The sequence below is a fragment of the Lycorma delicatula genome, chromosome 6 (genome assembly GCF_047948215.1).
Source record: "Lycorma delicatula isolate Av1 chromosome 6, ASM4794821v1, whole genome shotgun sequence".
Taxonomy (NCBI): Eukaryota; Metazoa; Arthropoda; class Insecta; order Hemiptera; family Fulgoridae; genus Lycorma; species Lycorma delicatula.
This window is the reverse complement of record NC_134460.1, coordinates 54,618,158-54,640,077: the sequence shown is the minus strand read 5'-3', so window position 1 is coordinate 54,640,077 and position 21,920 is coordinate 54,618,158. Positions and strand designations below refer to the sequence as shown.

The 21,920-nt window shown below is 27.5% G+C and overlaps 1 protein-coding gene across 2 annotated transcripts in view; it reads left to right on the top strand.

Annotated features, from left to right (window-relative positions):
* LOC142327078 (ubiquitin-conjugating enzyme E2 W) overlaps positions 1-21,920 on the top strand; it is a 108,468-nt gene that overhangs the window by 61,684 nt on the left and 24,864 nt on the right. For both annotated transcript variants that reach the window (XM_075369911.1, XM_075369910.1), the window contains exon 2: positions 10,857-10,948. In XM_075369911.1, the coding sequence (XP_075226026.1) occupies positions 10,857-10,948 (92 nt within the window). The remainder of the gene's footprint in view (positions 1-10,856; positions 10,949-21,920) is intronic.

The following is a 21,920-nucleotide window of genomic DNA, read 5'->3' as shown; positions in this document are numbered from 1 at the left end:
TGTTTTCAGGTAATAATAACCTCGCTTGCTATTTGATCATTTTTACTAATTTTAGAGGAAAAAAAGGATATAGATGAGATAAATATTTAGCAGTTATTTTATGCAGGTTGAATCAAAGAGGGCATCCAATAATTGAGTAGTGTTTTCCTGCAATTAAAAAAATAACGTTTCTGTCAACTACAGTCCAGAAATGCAGTTTATATCCATCTGTTTGTCATTTTGTGTTTTTTTTTAATAGTAAAACATCTTCATTTAATGTTTCTATTTTTCTTTTTAGGTAACTAGTAAATTTTAATTTTTAGCAATATAATTGATGTTTATCAATTTAAATAGAAGAAAAAATACAGCATTTGGATTTGTTATGAGATTTTAGAAAAGTCTTCTTTTTATCTTACTTTTGTGTTTCAGTTCTCTTGTTTAGTTGATTATTATTTTTGGATGTATTATGTATAATTTAGTAACGTCAGAAATGTGCTACAGATCTTACTTATTTCATTATTTTTTGTTAACATATATTAAGCTTTCTAAATCTACTTCATAGTAAGCATTACTGTAATAATATATTGTTTTATACATTTTAAATTATTTAACTTGGCTTGCTTATATTAATTCAGAATTTGTAAACTTATCCATAATTTATCCTTTATCGTAAGATATTGTCATAACAAATGCCTAGTACTGTTTCATTGTAAATATATATTACTAAGATAAATAAGCAATTGTTAAAATTTGTATCTATTTTTTTCCTGGAATTAGATTTTTATGTTGTTACATTCTATGAATTACTTAAAAATTCCATTAAAATTTCCTATAATTTTGTGTTAATTCTGGAAGAGATTAAATTTATAAAAAAAATACTAAAAGTTGGTAACAAAAGAACAAACAACTTTATTATTTTCTATTTTATTATCTGTTATATCTACATTAATTGAAAATATTTAATCTCAGAAACTTTGAAATTTGATGATTTTCTTTTGTGCGATTAAAAAATATTTTTTTTACTGCCATAAGTAATTTATTCAAAATTATGCTGTTTTAATTTAAATAAATAAAGATTCATTTCAATAAGGGTAGTTTGACTGATCGTCCATTTAAGTACATCAGCACATCACTTAAGTCTGGGGAATGTTCACATGTCTTCATAACATGATTGGTCTTCCATTATCTGGAGGAAAAGCAGTTTATTTTATATGTTGAGCTACTTGACACAAAATTGTTGGTCTATAACATCCTGATGGATATTTACACCTCAAAGAGGTTTTCAGACATTTCTTTTGGAATTGTTTGGTATTCTTTTTATTTCTCATGTAGGTATTTTGTTTTGTACTCATTATTCACCTTTACCCTTGAGCCCTTCTCCCTATTGATGTATCGGTTTTGGTTGGGTGCACGCTGGATTTATTCTAAGAAGTTTGAACTGTATCCACCCTGAGGGTCATGTATCCTAACTGGTGGCAGTACAAAAAGATTGACTTGGGATTAAAGTGCTTAATCATGTTACGCCAGGCTATTACAATTATACTAATACAAATAACAATGAAAAACAAATAACAGTGAGTGATTGAACAAATGTACTTTGTGTTTTATGTTGATATAAAGTATATGTTACTTATTAATTTACTTATTATTTACATTTATTTTATGGTAGTTTTAAATTTTAAAATGGACATTGGAACATGTTCATGGGATTATGAATTATCATTATTTTTCCTGTCAGGAATTTAAGTTTTTTTATATATTTATTGTATACAGTAATAATACATATTACTGAAATGATTAATACAAATTACATATAAGAACTGGAATTATAAATAAAATTTTTCAAATGTTTGTAAGTTTTTTTTTTAGAAATAATGTTTGTTAACATTCCATGTAATTACAGTTTAAGAAAATATAAAATAACAGTCTTTATGTAGGATATGAGTATTTCATCCTATGTAGATCATTGAACAAAATATAGTATACAAGTTCATGAATTTCATTTAATGCTAAACTAAGCGCATTAATTATGCTGTACTATACACTTGATTCCCAGCAATCCAGAAAACCCCGTTAATCGAAACAGCTGAATATTCATTGTTTCACATTACTGGGATTGTGGTATAATCATATGCATATTGTTGTAGTGATTCTTTACATAGCGGGCTATCTTCCTTTAGTTCAGGTTAAATAAAATATTTTTCACAGTTATTTTTAACTGTTCTGTCTAATTTTTTTTAATTTTTATCTATGGATATACTAATTTATTTCATTTTATGCAAATGGAATGTAATTTATTAGCACAAATTTGTTTGAAATATAAATTAAATTAAATCACAAAGAAATTGTTATTACCAGTACTTTTATTTACAAATTAAAATATTGTCTAACAGTGAATTGTTTTGTCATACATAAATTTTTTCTGCATGTTGTACTATTAGCTACAATTATATATAAATAAACAAACAACATATTATAGTACTACATTTCTTGAATTTTCTATTAAAGGCATTATTAGTACAGTAATTTATTCTTTGTAACCTATTTATACACATTATACTTTGTTATAATTAGTTATTTATCTTTTGAAATGTTATCATGCATTAGCTTTTAATTATTATATACTTTATTCATAGTACTCGTAGTTATCAGAAGTGTGCTGAAGTTATTTATTATAAATCATACTAGTTTAATTTAGTTGTTTATACCTGTCATAATAGATAGCAACATTTTTATTTTTATTCATCAGCAACAGCTGTTAAATTATTAACTGTGTAAGATAAGTGCATCAGAGAATTGAAATCAGTTCAAATTAAATATATTTATACACTATTAACCCACATTCATACTACCTGGTACTCACCCAATAAGTGCAGGATATATATATATATATATATATATATATATATATATATATATATATATATATATAATCCAGATTACTTGGACATCCAAAATTGTGACTTTGTTATATCTTAAATAAAAGCAACCCAATTTGTATAACTTGTAGTAGAAATTTCATTTAATTTAGTAAAACAAAAAGTAAAATGGAAAAAAGATACAAAACTAAATATAGGGAAAAGTTATGATTCAATTTTAAAAACAAATGTTAAATCAATTAAAAAAAAACTTTCCCAGGTTTATCCTTCTTTGATTTATTTCAAACACAACTAAGGGTTTTTAATTATTAATGACTTAATTGTGCTGCATTTAGTGTACATGGCAAAAAATATCAAAATGTTAATTTAAAAAGATTGGCTCTGATTTGACTCCTTTGGTGAAATTACATTTTTTCCTTAAAAATGATGCAGCATTAAAAGTATGATTGAGAAAAAATAAAGATTCTTTGTAAAAAAAAAAAAATTGGGTCTTATTTGTTGACCCTCTTACTTGACAACATATGATATTTTTTATAACTACAATTTGAAAAACAAATAAAATTTTAGAAACTAAAAAATTCAAAAAACTTTTAAATTCTTTGTTGGGTAACATGGGTACCTCTTTATTTAAAAGTTCACGTGTCGTCTATTTTAATACTATGTACAGTTAAACTTTAAAAAGTTGATATGTTTGTAAGATTCTCATTCAGCTCCTTGTTTTTTGGAGCTTAAAATTTATTGTATTTAACTTGAGTCGAAAATAAAACCGAACTACATATACCATTTACAATCATACATACAATTTTTTTTCTTGTTAACAGGTTTTGAAGTTATGAGGCAAAAACTGTTTAGAAATACTGTTGAATATTCCTCCACCCCTAAAGCTGAAAAACTTTAAACTTTCAAATTTTAAATAGCTTAATAAGCACTTTCATCATACTGAAGCTCAATTTTCTGTTGTCACCATTGTATAAACTAAAAAAATTAAAAATTATCTGTTTTTAATTATATCTTAAATTTTATGCCATAATGTTCCACATATAGAATCATATAGCATCAGATTTGAGCCATTTTTAAAGAATTTATGTTGAGCCATTTCAGAGATATTAATCAAAATACTTGCCAACGCAAGTATACAAATATATACAACTTCCAGAAACTAATACAACTTTTTTGTCGTTTTTTTTTTTTAAATAAGATCTTGAAATATTGACATTTATAAAAAAAAATTCAATACCAGAATTTTGGTTGACTGTTATGACGTATGATGTCTGCTGCTGAAGCAGCTAAAGAGCTATAATTGAAGAAGACAAAAATCGAAAGTTAATTATGGAAAAGGAACCACTTTTGATTTTTCTACTATTTCAAAAAAATGTGATAAACTCCCTTTAAAATCTTTTCATTAAGTTTTTCTTTCAGATCATGCTTCCTTTTTCTACGGGTTTATCTACAACCCAAATGTATCATTTTCAGTGTCATGATTTGAGAGTGTTAGTAGGGTGAGTATCAGTCATCCTTTCATGAGGTTTCTCCAGGATATTTAAATCCTTGCTGCTTGAAGTAAACTTGTCCCTACCCATCAAAGGCCAGAAAAACTAGTAATAGGTGTGGGTCCCAAAGAACCTGTTGATGAAAAATTTTTGTTGATTCATTGATCAGATTTTCCTCCTGTGCTGCAGTTTTAACAATCTTCAAAGAAAGGCCTGATTTAAGTGTTATTTGTGTTTTCATTTTTTTTCTACTTCATCATTTAAAATTTGTATATCTATTTATAGTTAATAAATTTTATTATTAGATTTATATTTATTTTTTTAATTTTATTTTTAACATGATGTTTAAAAAACTGTTATTTAATTTTTTTCAGTGTAATGTGTTACAAATTTTTGTTGTTGATAACACTATGGATATCAGTTTTGTAACCCATATATTTCTTCATCATCATAATATGGTGTTCTGCCTGTTGGCAGGTCCCTGGCACCACCACTCTCTCCATCCCTTTCTGTCCCATGCTTTTCTTTTCATCTCATGATATTTTTCACTATTCTTTATGTCATTTATTAACTTCAGCCTCTTCTGTCTTCTTCTTTTGTCACTTTCAATGGAGCCTTCAAGAATTGTATTTATTATTCCATTTCCCATAATTATATGCCTGATCCAGTTTCCTTTCCTCCTGATAGTCGTCACTATTGTTCTATCTTCATTTATTTTTCTTAATGCTTCTGTATCACTTACTCTGTCCACTCATTTTATCTTCTCCATCCTCCTCCAGACTCTCCTCATCTGAAAATCTTATCTTTCTCTGTTTTTACCACTGTCCGTGTTTCACTACCATACAAAAATATACTCCAAACATAGCCTTTTTCCAGTCTCTTCCTCACGTTCATATCCATGCTGCAGAGTAGCTTGTTTCTAAAAACGACTTCCATTGCCATCACAATTCTCTTCTTTACTTCTCCAGTCCTTCAGTTAGTACTGTCCTGAAATATATATATCTTTTTACTTCTTTAATTTTTCTTTCTGCTGTTAGCACATCAACATGAACAAAAGCCAACATCTTCCCTCTCATTCACCTTAATAACTTTTGTTTTCCTCATATTTATTTTCATCCCTACTTCCAGTGCTTTTGTCCTTTTATCATTCTTTGTAATATCTGAGTATCTTTAGCTACAGTCACCAGATCATCAGTAAATCTGACACAAATTGTATTTCTTCCACCTATGCTTACTATTTTTTTGCCTACCAATATTTCTTTCAACATAAAAACATCAAATATTTCTTTTGACATAAAGGTTGAACATTTTTGGTAATTAACAGCAGCCTTGCCTCACTCTTCTCCTAACTCTAACCAATTTGTGAGATTCTAATTTATTTTCACAGCTAATTTTTGCTTAATACACAGTTCTCTGATCAGTTTTCTATTCTTCCAATCAACTGTCTTTTCTTTCAGAATTTCAAATAACTTTTCCCACTGTACTTTGTCAAATCCCTCTTTGAAAAATGTAATCTTATGCGCAAAACAATTTTTTAATTAGCATTCTTGTTTATTTATTGGAGTGCATCTAAGTCCCACAGTAACTACTCTAAAAATATTCAGACTTCAGAAGTGGTCTGATCGAGATCAGCTGATCCTGATTGGTCAAGAATGACTCATCCAATATTCATCAAATTTTAACATTTGTATCTAAGTCTAAAACTGATGTAGTAGTTTGGAGATTTTTGAGCCTCAATATTTTATAAATGGGCGCATATATATATATATATATATATATATAATATATTTATATATAAAATTATTTTTATTTATAAAATTTATAAAACGCATCCTGTCAAGTATTCTCTATGATTTATTTTTATATTTATATTGAACATTGTTCATGCATACAACCACGCTTTTTCAAAACAGAGATTTGTCTGAATTTATTTTCAAAATCAGTGATCATTCTTTTTTTCAAAAAAAGGTTATTTATGAGCAAGTATTACCTTATGGTTGCACTACTTTGTGGATTAAACTTTCATTTGATAATTTGCTTACTACATAAAGTTTCTTTCTCATTTCAGTATAAGACATTTTTATTAATTCTACATGAGACTCTATGACAATTCCATCTTTAGCTGTATACAAAAAATCAAAACACATCCTGTCAAATTTTTCATGATTTATGTAATATTTACATTGAACACTGTTCGTGCATACAGCCATGCTTTTTCAAAACAGAATGTGTCTCCAAATCTATTTTCAAAATTAGTGATCATTTTTTTTTTTTTTACAAAGAAGATTATTTAAAAGCAAGTATGACTTTATCTGCATGGAACTCTATGGACAATTCCGTTTTCAATGCTATGCAAAAAATGAAATTAAAATACATTCTGTCAAGCTTAAACTTTCATTCGATCATTTTCCTATTACGTGAAGTCTCTTTTATATTTAAATAAAGACATTTTTTTCTACATTCAACTCTATGCCTGAATATATTTATGTTGAGGTAATGTCTTTTTGCAAACCATTTATATACTAGATCTCAATGAAGAGAAGTGATGAACAAAATGCATCACAACATATGATTAAATATTATCCTTAATAGTGTTTTGTGCCTTACTGAATTCATCCTGTAGAATTCACTGTAGGATAAAAACAATATGTGTCATATTAAAATGGGATCCCTACAGAAAAAATTTGATGTGGACACCAATGACTTCCTTGATGCCTATTAAATTACATATACACTTATTTTGCTGCACTTCATTTAAACTTATTTCATTTGAAAATGAGATACGATCCTGTAATTCTTTAATAAAGTGGACAGTTACACAATTGCTAATATATTAGTCATTAACATCAAATATTTATATAATTATTAATTCAACAATTTTACCTGAAATATTAGGTTAGAGTAAAAGTCCCTTGATTACTTTTTAAATAAATGTAAGTTGTATATGTATCTAATGCAATGTTTTTTAAAATTATTATGATGTAACTATCAACAAAATGAAAAAAAAAGTGAAACAGGAAAAGGTTTCTAAATTTTAAAATCATATTTATTATCAAGTAGAATGAAAAAAATGGATAAATAAAAAAAAAATTATGTGTTTACACAGGAGAAATGGAGAACCAAGTAAGTGTTACCTATTCACACATATCATACATATTTCATCATCATTATATGAGATACAAGAAAATATCTAAATTGACCTTTTTTATAAATAGTTAAATTAGTATAAGGCACCTAAGATCCATATTACTGTAGCTAAAGGGAAGGCACGGGCTTCGGACACTGATTTGAACCATATTGTATGTGTAAATAGTACACTATTTACATGTCTTCATCACAAAATACTAACACACAATATTCAATTATTCTCAGTGGCCCAAAAATTTACTTAGCATTTTATATTAGTTTATATATTAATTTTCTTTTCACGTTGCTCAAGCAGATATGTGGTGTAAGTGAGAGTGTGTCGAATCCGACTTCATAGACATTTTTTTTTAAATTTAAATATATTGATTTATTAATCAATATATTTTATTAACCTTTTTATCAATATTTTTTATTAACCTCTGATTGGAAAAAATGTTGAATTAAAATGAAAAGTACATAAAATTTTATTTCACTAATGACTTCTGAGTTTTTTCATATATTTTTGCATTGCCATTATTGAATTATTATTTATTGTTAAATTTTTTTAGAATCAGAGGTTAAAAATTATTAATAAATCTATATATTTAAATTAAAAAAAAAAAAAAAAACGTTAAAAAAAATGTATACATGAAGTCGGATTCAAACCGATTTGCCTCCCTTGTGAGATATAAATATTTAATTAATTAAAATTTTATTTGGCTATAACTCTAGAACCAATGAAAATAAGTACCACTAGTGTGAGATAAATATATATCGTTGAAAAGCTCTCAACGAGGTCTTATTACTGCAGTTAAGAAAACTTCCAAAATCCAAATGTTTAAAAATTGAAATCCTGCTTTATTTAGAGGTCTGACTGTATACACATATGTGGCCCAGTCGATTGCAATGAAAAGAAGAGGTGCACAACTAGATGTTACAACAGTCCTAAATATAAAATTTCAACAATCTACAGCTAATTGTTTTTGAGTTATGCGAGATACATACGTGTATGTACGTACAGACGTCACACCGATTTTAGTCAAAATGGATATTTCTTTTAAAATCTGAAAACCAAAATGTTTGGCGATTATAATAGTTCCTTTACTTTGTACAAGGAAGAAAAAATGTAATCGCCCAAGTAGCACATCGTTACTCTATTTATTTTGAATTATTTTCATTTTATTAATTATTATCTCAAAGTTTTTCACCTTACCTGATGACAATAATGTCCTCACATTCCACGTTCCTGTTCTCACTGCTTTGTCTTTTCTATGACACTCCTTGTGCTGCTTCCCCTGGAGATCCGAATGGGAATTCATTTTACCTCTGGAATATTTAACAAAAGAAGACATCACCTTCATGTCTGACTAGGAAAAAGTAATACAGTAATATTGAATTGCCTTTTCTATCCTAATGCTATTAACTTCCTATAGAAGTTTCTTCCGCCTTTGGGGGCGATTTCTTATCCCATTGGGCAATAGAGTGCCCCAAACCCCCTTACCGTTCATCTGGCTTCTGGAAAGGCCGGTGGCACTTGTAGGTGCGAAGCTCTTAATCTTGGGAGCTCTTCAGTCCCTTCATTCGTTAGCTGATTGTATATACCAACCAGTTTTATATATGTAATCGTTGCCCCTTCCTTTCTCCAACAAAGTGATGAATTTCAGAATTTCCCTTCATGAAATCTAAGACCTAATCGGGATCTCTTAGATTCTCATACTTTTTATGTATTCGTAATACCTGTTGTATATTTTTCATTTTTTATAACATACCATACCTTTTTTTATAAAAAAAGGGTATGTTTCCTATGTATTTTTCCCTATATTATTGTGTTATGAATTTATAAATGTCAGTATTGATTGTTAGTTTTTGTAGAATTCTATAATTTTTCAGTTTTTCTTTTGTTTGTTTTCCCCCTTTTTTAATAGTACAAGTTATGGGGTTTTTTAAGTTGATTGTCTTATTGTGAAATTTTAATTAAAAAAAAAAAAATTACCAAAACCATGATGTGAGGTAACCCATGAATATGAATTAAGATTCACATTTGATTTCTTATTATTTCATTTTTAGATGATTATTTTGATTTTATTACAGATAATTTAATCCTAGTTTTGTTAAAATTATATTTGTGTTTTTATTGCTTATCTAGAATCGAATTTAATTTTTTTGAACTCTATTACATTCTGTTTGTTTTTTTTTTTAATTTTACAACAGTTCTATTAGTATTTATCATTTTGTGTAACTGAATGTTTTTACTTATGTTTCTCATATCAGTGAATTTGCATTTATGAATTTTAAATGAAAAATGTGCATTTATTCCAATTTTACATTGTTTCTTGATTTTTATTATCTTATCAACTCTTGTATGTTATTTTAACATTATGCTTTATATTATTTAAACATAACACAAAAACATACATATAAAGGTTTACAGTACTGTGTAGAAGGAGCATACACATACATTATACAGTATAAAATTTCCATATTATTTGATTAGTTTCAATATATTAAAATGAGTGAAATAAAAAGTAATATTAATTTTAAATTATTTAATAAAAGCTTATGAGTTAAGAACATAAAGTACATCATAGCAAATGTAAAACAATGCTTTAAATGTCCTTCAACCTCTGTTTTCAGGTGAAATAATAATTAATATAAAATAAAAACATATATGTATGTTTGTAACATGTCAATCAATATAAATGCTGATGTACAAAAACATATCATTTTATATTTACGCAATCATTGTTTTTACCTGAAGCTGATTTGGAGACTGAAATTGTGTTTTTATTATTATTTATTTTTTAATTTGTTTTTGTTTAAAAAAAAAATTTTATATATTTTTTTAAATTGTTATATTTTAGCTGAGTATTTTAAATATGTTTTTTATTTATTTAATAATAATTATTAATGCCCAGAATAATGTTAAATAACCTCTGAAGTAATACCTGAACGGTAATTCCCGAAGGTTAAACAGGAAAAAAGAAAGAATAATGTTAAATGAAAAATCTAAAATGAAGTTTTAATTATTTTATAACACAAAATATGTTTTTATTTAATCTGTTATTATTAATATTTTTTTAGTTTTTTTTATTAATCTATGATTACAGAACTTTAATTGATGATTTTCCAGTTATTACTTGTTTGCTTGTTTTTGTGATTTCTAGCAACATCCTTATCTATCGTCGATAAAAATTGTCAAGATGTAGAAATTTTTGTTTAGTACCTGAAATACATAAATTTTTATTATATTTATTAATATTTTTAAAATAAAATACATATCCGGTAATTCAAATTTATTTTTATGTGTGGTTTATGCTCAGGTTTGTTGTAAGTAAAAATCAAGTTTAAGATTTTCTCATAAATAATTTTTTTTCTGTTACAGCGTCGGCTTCAAAAGGAGCTGATGGCTCTGATGAAAGAACCACCTCCAGGGGTTGAAGTTGATGGAGGACAGGCAGAACAAAATCTCAGCTTGTAAGTATTACGTAAATAAGATTTAATTTATTAATATTCTTTTTAATATTTTTTTACGTGATATTCCATTTTTATGGTGGTTATAACATAACCCATTAGTTTAGATGATTTTGAACCGAAAGATGTTTATTAAATATTTTTTACATCTCTGCTTACTTTTATATTTTATGTTGTATGATTATATAATTATTGTACAGAATATCAAAAGTTCTGCACCATAGGCAAAATCACAGTATTTTTTCAATATGTCCTCTGTCAAATTCCAGACTCATCTGTAGGATGGAGTACTTTTCACTGTCCAAATATCTTTCAAAAAAATACAGACCAATCAATGATATCCAGATGCCACACTACTACACAATCATGCTGCATGGAAGGTTTGTATCAATTGGTATTAATTCTCCTGTGACCAGTAGCACAGATTTTGTTTGTTGATTTCACCTTTCACATAAAAATTAGCCTCACTGGAAAACTCTATAGAGAACAGGAAGTCCACAATCTCCTCCGTCCTGTCCAAAACCCACTCGCACATCTTCATCCTATAATCAGGGTCATTTTCTGATAAGTGTTACAGGGGTTGGAGCTTAAATGAGTGAAATTTTTTCTTCCTCTGGATATCATGGACAGTGGATTAAATATCCAGTTTCAGGCTGGCTGTCACCGGAGTGGCTTCTTTGGACTGCCATAATCCTTGGCAATTACAGCTTCTTGTACTGCATCATCAGCCCATGGCCTTCTCAATTGGGGAAAATCAGCAACATTACCCATCCCCTTAAACTTGTCAAGTAATCTTCCCACAGTGCTATGTGATACTGGTTGGTATCCAGGATGATGTCAGTTAAACTTGTTACTAATATCGCAATGTGAATAATCTTCACAGTTACACAACATAATTTCCTCACATTCCTCCTGCATCAGCATCATTACCTGCAACCAGACAAAATGAAATAGAAATATCTGAGTTTTGCCTATAGTACAGGAATTTTGGATGCCTGTAGAAAAAATGTTATTGTATGTTCTTCAAAATCACTTGTTTCCGATTTCTTGCCAAATAGAACACTTTTCTGGAATCCTGGAAAATATTTGATAGATACATAGCTTTTTATCTAAGCAGATATAGCCTGTAGTGTAATTGAAAAAATATATTGTAATTTGGACATGGGACAACTGAAAATAGGACTTAAAAATTCTCTAACATTAAGAGGTGTTCAAAAGGATAAAAAATTTGCTTGTAGATAGATATATTTTTAACTCTCAAGATTTAATAACCATATCAGAAAAATTAAATACATGGTAAATAAGCTGATTTGATTATGTTGTTTAGTTTACTACTATATTATCAGTCAGAGAAAACATTTGTTATTTGTAAAATACTGGTAGCTACACACCCAGTTTCAGTTTCATTCAAATTCCCTAAGAGGCGGTGGGAATTGAATTGGTTTTTTAAGATTTTTCTGAGGAATCTTAGCTCTTCCAGTAGCTTCCATAATAACAGGATGTGTTGTTAATTTGTGAAATATTTGCATAGAGGGACAGCAAGACATATTAACTGACAATTCACCAGTTAGACAATAAATTGTCATTCTTACATTTAGCAAAGAAGATTTTTGTTAAGAGTTGCTTCAGTGGCTTGCTACAGGTATGTCCTGAATGGTTTGTAAGTATGTATTTTTATGTGGCTGCAAAAGTACTCTAATATATTTATTATTCGTGTTGTATATATATGCATTTCAATTCCAGAAAATTGTTGCTCAATTTTAATGAAATAGGTATCATATGATCATCGGCTGTATAAGTAGTATTGTGTATCTGGTAAGATGAGTAAAACAAAATGGCAGTTTATTCCAAACTAGAACAATCAAAATTGTCTTTTAAATTCATTACTCGGGGTTTGGTGAATAGGCAAGGGAGTCTAAAATGCCTGAACTAGCTCACACTTTGTCAACAGCAGCCTAGTTCACCAGTTGAACATTAATTGGTTCTCACCATTTTTATTTGGCAAAATTTGTTATTAAATCATATCTGGAAATTTTATTTAGTTATTCTGAAATTTATTACAAGTACTTGTATATTAATTTTTCCTAATTACTGTTTTTTCCTCCCTAGTAGATTTAAATATATTCAGATATGCTTTTAACCCTCATTTATGCAATTTTGATCACAATATTGCAAAAGAGTAAAGTGAAATAAATTCAGATTAAGCAAAAAGATTAAATTAAACAAACATTAGTCTATCCTTCAAACACATATTAGTATTTATATTATAGTTATGAATCTATACAGAGATTAAAAATCATGTAATAATTAAATTTATTGTTAATAAGCTAAACAAACTAGTTTTACAATGATTTAATTTTTTGAAATTATTTTAGCATCTCATAGGAAATACTAATTTTTTATAGTAATATTTCCTGGAAAAAAATTAATAATCAAACAAAATTAAAAATCCAACCAATCTCGTATAAAATTAAGAAATAAACTTTAGCATTGTTCGATTTAATGTTCCGTATATTACGAGTAGCTAAACTAATTAATTACATCAGTATTTTCAGAACTCCAAAATTCTTCAAAAATTTGTTTTTTTCATATTGATTCGTATATTTAAAAGAAACTAATTTTTAAATCATAAAACGCATGCTAATTGCAGTTTTCAGATGAAAAATGTAGGAGATAAAAAGCTGAAATGAAAGAAGTTGTCATTTCTAACAAATTATGAAACGGATTAGTCTTGGCATACATCTGTATTTTATTAAAGTGTTTAACTTGTTTTAAATTTCTGCATCTTATACATTTGAAAAACTTATTTTATGTAGGTGTTTTATTTGTAATTCTAAGACAGAAAAACAGAGGAAATTAGAAATAAATGGATACCATTTTAGGGATGAATTTCTTCTGGGATTAATGAAAACTATACCGTAGATTGTGGTTGCTGGCTTCCAAAGAGTTAAATAAAAGTAACTGAAAACAGTATTTAAAACATTTGTTTATTATTGGGTTCAGACGCGCATCCAGAAATTTGTCTTGTGGTGGCCACCGCTATATATACGAAAATTAAGTAATAATAAATATAAATAAATAAATTAATAACTTTTAAAATTTCTTTATTTTACGTAAAAATACCTCACTACACAATCAAAAAAATACTAAAATAAAGAACAACAAAATATAAAACATATATATAAAAGAATAATTATGTATTAATATTTATTTTTTATTTTTCTTTTGCAAGTTCATCTAGAATTTTGTTAATATTGAACTCCATTTCACAATGAATATTCAGAAAGGCCATACCATTTAATCTGTCTTTGCTCATAGTAGATCTTAAATAAGTTTTAAGACTGCAAAGTATTGAAATTGATCTCTCATTAACACAAGTTGTGACAGGCGAAGGTGCAAATATTTTCAATAATTGATGGATATTTGGGTATAAGTTATTATCACATTCTTGTATTGATTGAATTACATTGTTGAATTTATCTTTCTCTGTCTCTTGATTAAGTTTGGCCATCTACACTTGAATCTCAGATGTCAAAATTGATTGATTACATTCCAGATCATAAAATTTGCACAGTTCTATAAATTGTCCAGGTAAACTTTCAAAAGTATCTAAGTGTTTCTGTGGAAATAAAACCCTAAATGTTGTAAGACGATCTTTGTGTTTGGTAAATTTTTGGTTCATTTGCGTTATTATTTTATTCAGAATGGAATAAATATTCTTCTATAATACTCCTCCACAGTTTCCGCCAGGATATTCACTCTCTGTGCCTAAATTTGTGTTATTCTGGGTTTTTAATATCTATTTGAAAATTGACAGCTTTCTGAATAACAGCGTCAAACAAATTGTTGAAATATTTGTTGCATCTTTCCTTATCACTTCCAATTCTTTAATAACTTGCTCAACAAAGTTAAAAGCTCTATAAGCTCAAAGGTAAAAAGATCTATATCACTTTTTTGTAGAATTTTGCATGGTGGAAGGGGTAAGATAAAGCTTATCCAACAAGAGAAGTAAAGGAAGGTTGCGTAAGACAGTTTAATAGAACTTGAGCATTTTAGATGTTTCTTTGTCATCCTGGTTGCTAATTTCTTTCAAGCTATAATAGACAGGATCAAAAATTTCAGCATTACCACTACTACTTTGTAGCGTTCAATCCATCTTGTTTGACATAATTAGTTAGAACGTTCTGTCTCTTTGGTGTATTAAAATAAGCATATAATTTTCCAATTACTCCCAATGAATTTCTTATTTCCTTAAGTTGGAGTCCACTTCCTATTGCTAAATTCAAGCTACAACTGGAACAATGTACAAATAGTGCTTTGGGATATAATAGTGGTATATAATAATGCTTGGGAAGTTTCCAAAATAACTTTGGCAAAAATTTTTCCTGTTGTGTTAATTACTGGGACAAATTGTAAAAATTGTTCATGTATATTTAGATTACTACAGTTAACATAGCAGACACGTAAAGAAAATTGTTCAGTATTAAGACAAATCGCAAGTTTCATTGGCCATTTCACTGAAATATTGTGACTCATTGATCTTTTGCACAATACCTTGTGCAATTATTTTCTTGCAAATACTAATTGCCTGGTTTTGGAAGTTCCAGTTTATATATTTTGCATTCTTAGCACATTGTTGAAAATGTTTGATCAAATTTTGATCATCAGACTATTTTTGTTCATAAAATAGCACTAAAATTTCCTTCGTTAAACCCGGATGGATTAGTTAAAGAGAATTCTCCAAATCTTTGTTTCTTCTTAAGGGGATTCATTGTCGGTCACAAAGAATAATTGTTTTTATAATTGGTTAAACTTTTTTCTATTTTTGGCAGCCTGCTGAGCATTACTTACTTATGTCAATTTGATACAGACTTCGTTTTTTTATTTTTGATGTCTTGAAGATTTTCAAATGTTAAAATAGAATTTTTATGATACTAAGTTATTTGATGAGTTCCTAAATATTCAAGAGCATGCCTATAATTTGAATATCCATATTCCATTAAACCCCCAGCAGATTATAGCTTTGTTTTTCCCAATCCAGTAGACGAAAATAAAAACCAATATTTACAGTAAACGCTGTTATCTATTGTCAAATATGTTGCCAATTAATTTTGAAAACCTGGAATATTGAAAATTTCTTTTGATGTTTGGATTTGCCAGACATTGAAACTGAGGGCTTGGTTGCCATAACTTATTAAATAAATCCAATTTTTCTTATGAAGTCAAATATTTTGTTTTTTATGATTCAGTATAGTAGAAATGTTTTGGTATTTTGGTGTCATTAGTTAATGATGTTGCAGGAGGTGAAAGAACAGTTACAGTTGGGTCATCATCATTATCTCGTTCTTTTACAGAAACTAAAAATTGAAATTTATTTTCTTTTATCTGCCATTATTAGGGCTACCTAAAAAATATTAGAAATTAGAATAGTATATTGTTGATCACTTTCTGTGGCAAGTCAATAAACGCAACACAAGAACTCCGAATAAAACTAAAAGATGTATGTTTTTGTTTGTAACACTGTAAACTGATGAATTGTTAAATGTACATACTATATTGTAAGTAACTACACATCTAAAAGTACTAAGGAAAATTAACTTATGAGTAAAATTATAAATCGTTTGTCTCTTGATAACTTAAACCAAACTGAAGTCTACAGTTTGTATTTTATAGCGTCGTCAGATCTGGTCCAAGGACTATCGTACAAAACATTAAAAATCATCATATATTGTTACAAAACTATAGTATGCCAAGGTGATGGATTGATTTTGAGAAATCTTGTAATGTTTATATTTCAGATTTCAATTATATTTAAATATTTTTTATTAATTAGTCTTGGGGGGGGGGCTCAAACCTAGAAGCCCCCCTTGGGTGCGCGCCTGATTGGGTTCCATAAAAACAGTGCACGTAGAGAAGTTTTAAACTGTACTTAAATGTAGTTGAAGAATGTTCTTATGTTCTAGACAGTACAATCATAAAAATATTAATAAAAATTATATAATTGAAATATATTATGAAGATAATTTAATTAATTAATGTGGAGATGTAATATGTTACATCTCCAATTTGAATAGATAATTCAAATTTAAAATAAATTTGAATTATCTATTAATTTATTCATCATATTAGTTAAACAACATACAGAGTATAGAGTAGAGTTGACACATCATTGACAGATGACATGTTTACAGATTAATAATGAAAAATTACTAACACTGGGTAATATTATACAAATAGAACTTAAATACTAGTGTATATTGTTTTTTGTCAGTTTTAACATTCAAAAAAGATTTTTTCTGCATAACAGTTTTACTTACTTTCATCTAAACCGGGTAGCCCACATCTTCTCATTAGCTCACTTATTCATCAGCAGATAATAACAGTTTCCAAATAAATAATATTAATAAGAAATAGTTTAAATACTTGCTGCACAGATCAATCTGTATAATATAGATTTACTTGTATTTTCCACGATAATCTTGATTTTAAAAACTATACAGTGTGTGGCATGTGCAATATATGTCTGTTCTACAAACGTATTTTAACATATAGATCTTAATGTTTTTGGTATATTTGCCTTTTAGATGTGTATTTTCATCGTTAATGTTAGATTTGCTTATAAACCAGTGTATTCTATGTGATAAATTCATTTGCTTTTTCTTCGTTTGAGTATGTTGCAGTTAATTTCATGATATCTTATGATTTGTAAATTGTTTTCTTTTAAGAGAATTTGTTGATAACATATATTCTTTTGGAATAATAATATTTTTATTTAATAATATGTAATAATATTTATAATAAAGCTCAGCTGGATAACATGCTTAATAAGATTAATACTTAAGATGCATATTCAGTAATACAGTGAGTAAATTATTATCAGTGGGATAATAAATATTACTTATTATCAACGAATTAATAATATTGAATGGATTGTCAATATTATTGATCATTTAAGATTCTTGTAAAATGCAATTCTATGAAATTACAAATCACATAAGAAAAACAAAAACAAACAGCATTCATATTCTCCATCCATAGATGTATTAATAGACTGGTTATTATACGATACAGATTTGATGTTAAGTAACCCCACATCATGTATTATTAATAAATGGGTATTATTGATAAATACTATTATTAATTAATTAGTATTATTAATTAATTAGTATTATTAATAAATGAGTAGTTGACCATTTATCTAGAAGAGCAAATGGCTCTAGAAACTTGGAAAAATCTTACTTAAGCCCAAAAATATTCAGAAAAAATTGACTATTAAGAAAATGATTGTTTTATTTCTTATGAAGTAAATATTACGTGACATAATTTCAATCTTTAATATAAAAACAGAATTAAAAGTTTTATGGTTAAACATTTTAAAAATAAATTGAAGTAAAAGTATATTTAACTAAAGTAATAAAAATTGAATAAAATACTAAACAAATGATTTTGTAATGAATATATTTAATTTATTGCTTTAGTTAGTTATTGGCAGAACATAGTGTACTTAAAACTTCTGTCATTAAACAAAATCTGAAGTTTTACTTATTGGTATTCAATTGTTTGCCAGTTATTTATGTTGTACATTAAAACTCTGATTTACGATTTACTGTTTGTGGAAGTAATATCTTTCACATCCATATCACATTGTCTAAATTTAGAATTGCAAGAAAAATTTATTCAAAAATAAAAATTGATTTAATATTTTATAATGGTGATTAATTATTTTTTATTATTGTCATTGTATATTGTTAACTAATAATAAACTACTACTACTAGAATAATATTTATAATAGAATAATATATGTACTCCAATGAAAGTTTATTTAATTCTCAAACATAACAAGAAGAAAAAATATCCATTACATCTATTTATTACTTTTTGTATTTGTAAAAGATAAAAATATCAAAACTGTAATTTCTTTACTGGTTATTTGTTTTGTTGAGCAAAGTTAAAGGACTCCTTGTGAATAAAGTATAGAGCAGCGCAAGATTAATTAAAAGGTTTTATTATATTTTGACAATAGCACTTTTTCTGCATTCTGTGATTTAAGCAGTCTGGACCATTTTGAATGGAGATAAATATTTTTACAATTAATATTCTAACTTTATCCAACTGGGTAATATATACATTTTTTGCTTTACACACTCTGCCTTCACTTTATTATGATTTTACCCGTCTCTTGTTATACAAGAAATTGATAAATTGATTCATGATGATATTCTAGAAATCCCCAAATATCTGTTGCAGCTTTCTTTATTCAGAGTCCATATTCAAGTATGCCTCTTGTCTATGCTTGTTAACATCCATGAATCACCAGGCCAGGATGTCTTGTTTATTAGATCCTGACAGTTGCTGAGTATAGTATCTAGGAGATTTTGCATTGTTCAAATGTAACTGGCTCGACCAGGTCTTTACTATCAATCTTTTGCATGAGAAAATCATTGCTAACCACCTGCACGGTTCCAACACGTACAAGAGTTGCTCTCTCTAAAATTCATGATATTCATTCACTATATGGCTATTCCCTGTAGGGTATAAGTGTTTCTTGTAGGGCTGATTATTTCCTGAACTCAAATGTCTTGGTTTACTGTTGTGTAAGATTATGCTCAGCTTAGTCAAGAAAGCATCAGAAACCACTTTTTTCTTAATTACTTAGTGGAATTGGCACTGTGTGCTTGTTATTTTTGATAATAGTTATGCCATTTTCAAGAATGACTAGCGGCTCGCTTCAGAGCACCTACAATCATTGCTGTTACAGGACCTAACAGTCATCCCAACATTTCACCGACCTTTGTGCAAGAATGGTAGCATCTTTACCTTTAATCTAGACGGTTCTGGGTTAAAATTATGGTAAAACTTAGCATTTTTCATATGTTATCAAATATTACATATTATATTCCCATGCAAAAATGTAAATTTTGTCATATAAATTAATTATCTAAGAAAAAACAACAGGATAAATCTAAAAGTCAGATATATTCTGTCAAATGAAATAAAAATATATGAATTCTATTGCTATTTAATCATATAAAAGAATTATTGAATTTTACGTAAATTATATCAATATTTTTATTTTATAAAGAATTTTAAATAAATATATAAGTTTTAATATTACATAAGAAAAATTGATTAGTGGAAGTTAAATAATTATCAGGGTGAAAAAACTGCTTAGAATAGGATGAAGGTTGAAATTTAGTGTCATACAGCTTTTACATGTCGATGTTGTTTATATTTGTTATTCTGTTACTTTTTTGGTACCTCTCATACCATTTGGATTTGTTTAAACAGTCTAGCTTTTTTATCGTATCTAATATTTACTTTTTGATAAAATTTAGATGAAGGGTTGTTTGAATAAACAAGGGTCGCCTTGGGTATTTATGCATTTACTGAATTATTTATACTTCAGAGCATGTGAGTTCAGAACAGATAACATTCATAAATTAAATAATGATTACTTCTTTTTTTTTTTTCTTAAAATAACGAGTTTCATAATTCTTGTAATATGATCAAATAAAACATTTTTTTTTATTGTGATTATTTGTGTTTTACAGTCATTTATTATGATTTTTTAATTTCCTTATTTTGAAATGAATTGAACTTAACTGGCAGTTTTAACAAAATTTAGATCTGAAGTAAGATTGTACTCATAATCAACAACACAAAATTAAAAAATAAAATGTATTAGTTATATGACATTTTGTCCAAATTTTGGTTTGTTAAGAAATTTTGGTTTTTTCGTCCTTGTACGAAGTAAAGGAAGTATTGTGGTTGTGAAAAATTTAGGTTTTCAGATTTCAATGAAAGTATCCATTTTGACCATCTCTGAATCCATTTTGACTAGTTTCAGTATGATGTCTGCACATATGTGTATACATAGCTCACATAACTCAAAAACGATTAGTCGTAGGATGTTGAAATTCTGGATTTAGGACTGTTGTAACATCTAGTTGTGCACCTTCTCTTCTAATTTCAATCAACTGAACCAAAAGTGTCCAAAAAAGCCCAAAATCCCAAAACATTTGGATTTTGAACTTGTACTTAACTGTAGTAATAAGCCCTGATTGAAAGCTTTTCAACGATATATCATAAGTGGTAGTTATTTTCATTGGTTCCAGAGTTAAGCCAAATAAAATTTTATTTAATGAAAAATATTTGGATCTTACAAGGCAAGGCACATCGGTTCGAATCAGACTTCATCTTCCTTTTTTTTAACTTTATTTTTTAATTTAGTATATTGATTTATTAATAATTATTAACCCGTGATTGTAAAAAAATGTTTACAATAAATAATAATTCAATAATAACAGTAAAAAAAGAAAATATGAAAAAGTCAAAGTTAGTGAAATAAAATTTTATGGACTTTTAAAAATGTGTATATGTAATTTAATAGGCATTAATACATATGTGTATATGTAATAGATGTGGTGAAACATCTGATAATTGAAAATTATAATTTAGAATCGTATTATTTTTGGATTTTCTAGTTTAATTTCTGTTTAATTGTTCTCTCTCTCAGGAACTCTCACAAGAACAACATATTCACTGAGGCATACATGCCCGATCTTTAATAATTCCAAAAAATCCTTATCTTTCAGTTCATTACTCTTCTGATATTGTCAGACAATATTCTTCCTAAGTCGGAGTTTTGGAAGAAACATTTTGTTTATTTTTTTTTGTTGCGAGTCATTTAATTGGTCTTTGGTTTCATATAATTCTTCTGATCTTAATTTGTGTACACGTTCTCTAGTTTTCAAATTTTCTCTTTCTTTATATTCATCATCCTCTCTTAATCTTTTTATTCTTTCCTTAGTCTTAATGTTTTCTTCCTCTTTATATTTATCATCTTCTCTTAATCTTTTTATTCTTTCTTTGGTTTTGGCATTTTCCTCCTCTTTACGTTTTATCATTTTCTCTTAATATTTTACTCTTCCCTTGTTCTTAACAGTTTGTTCCTCTTTCTTGTTGTTTTTTTGA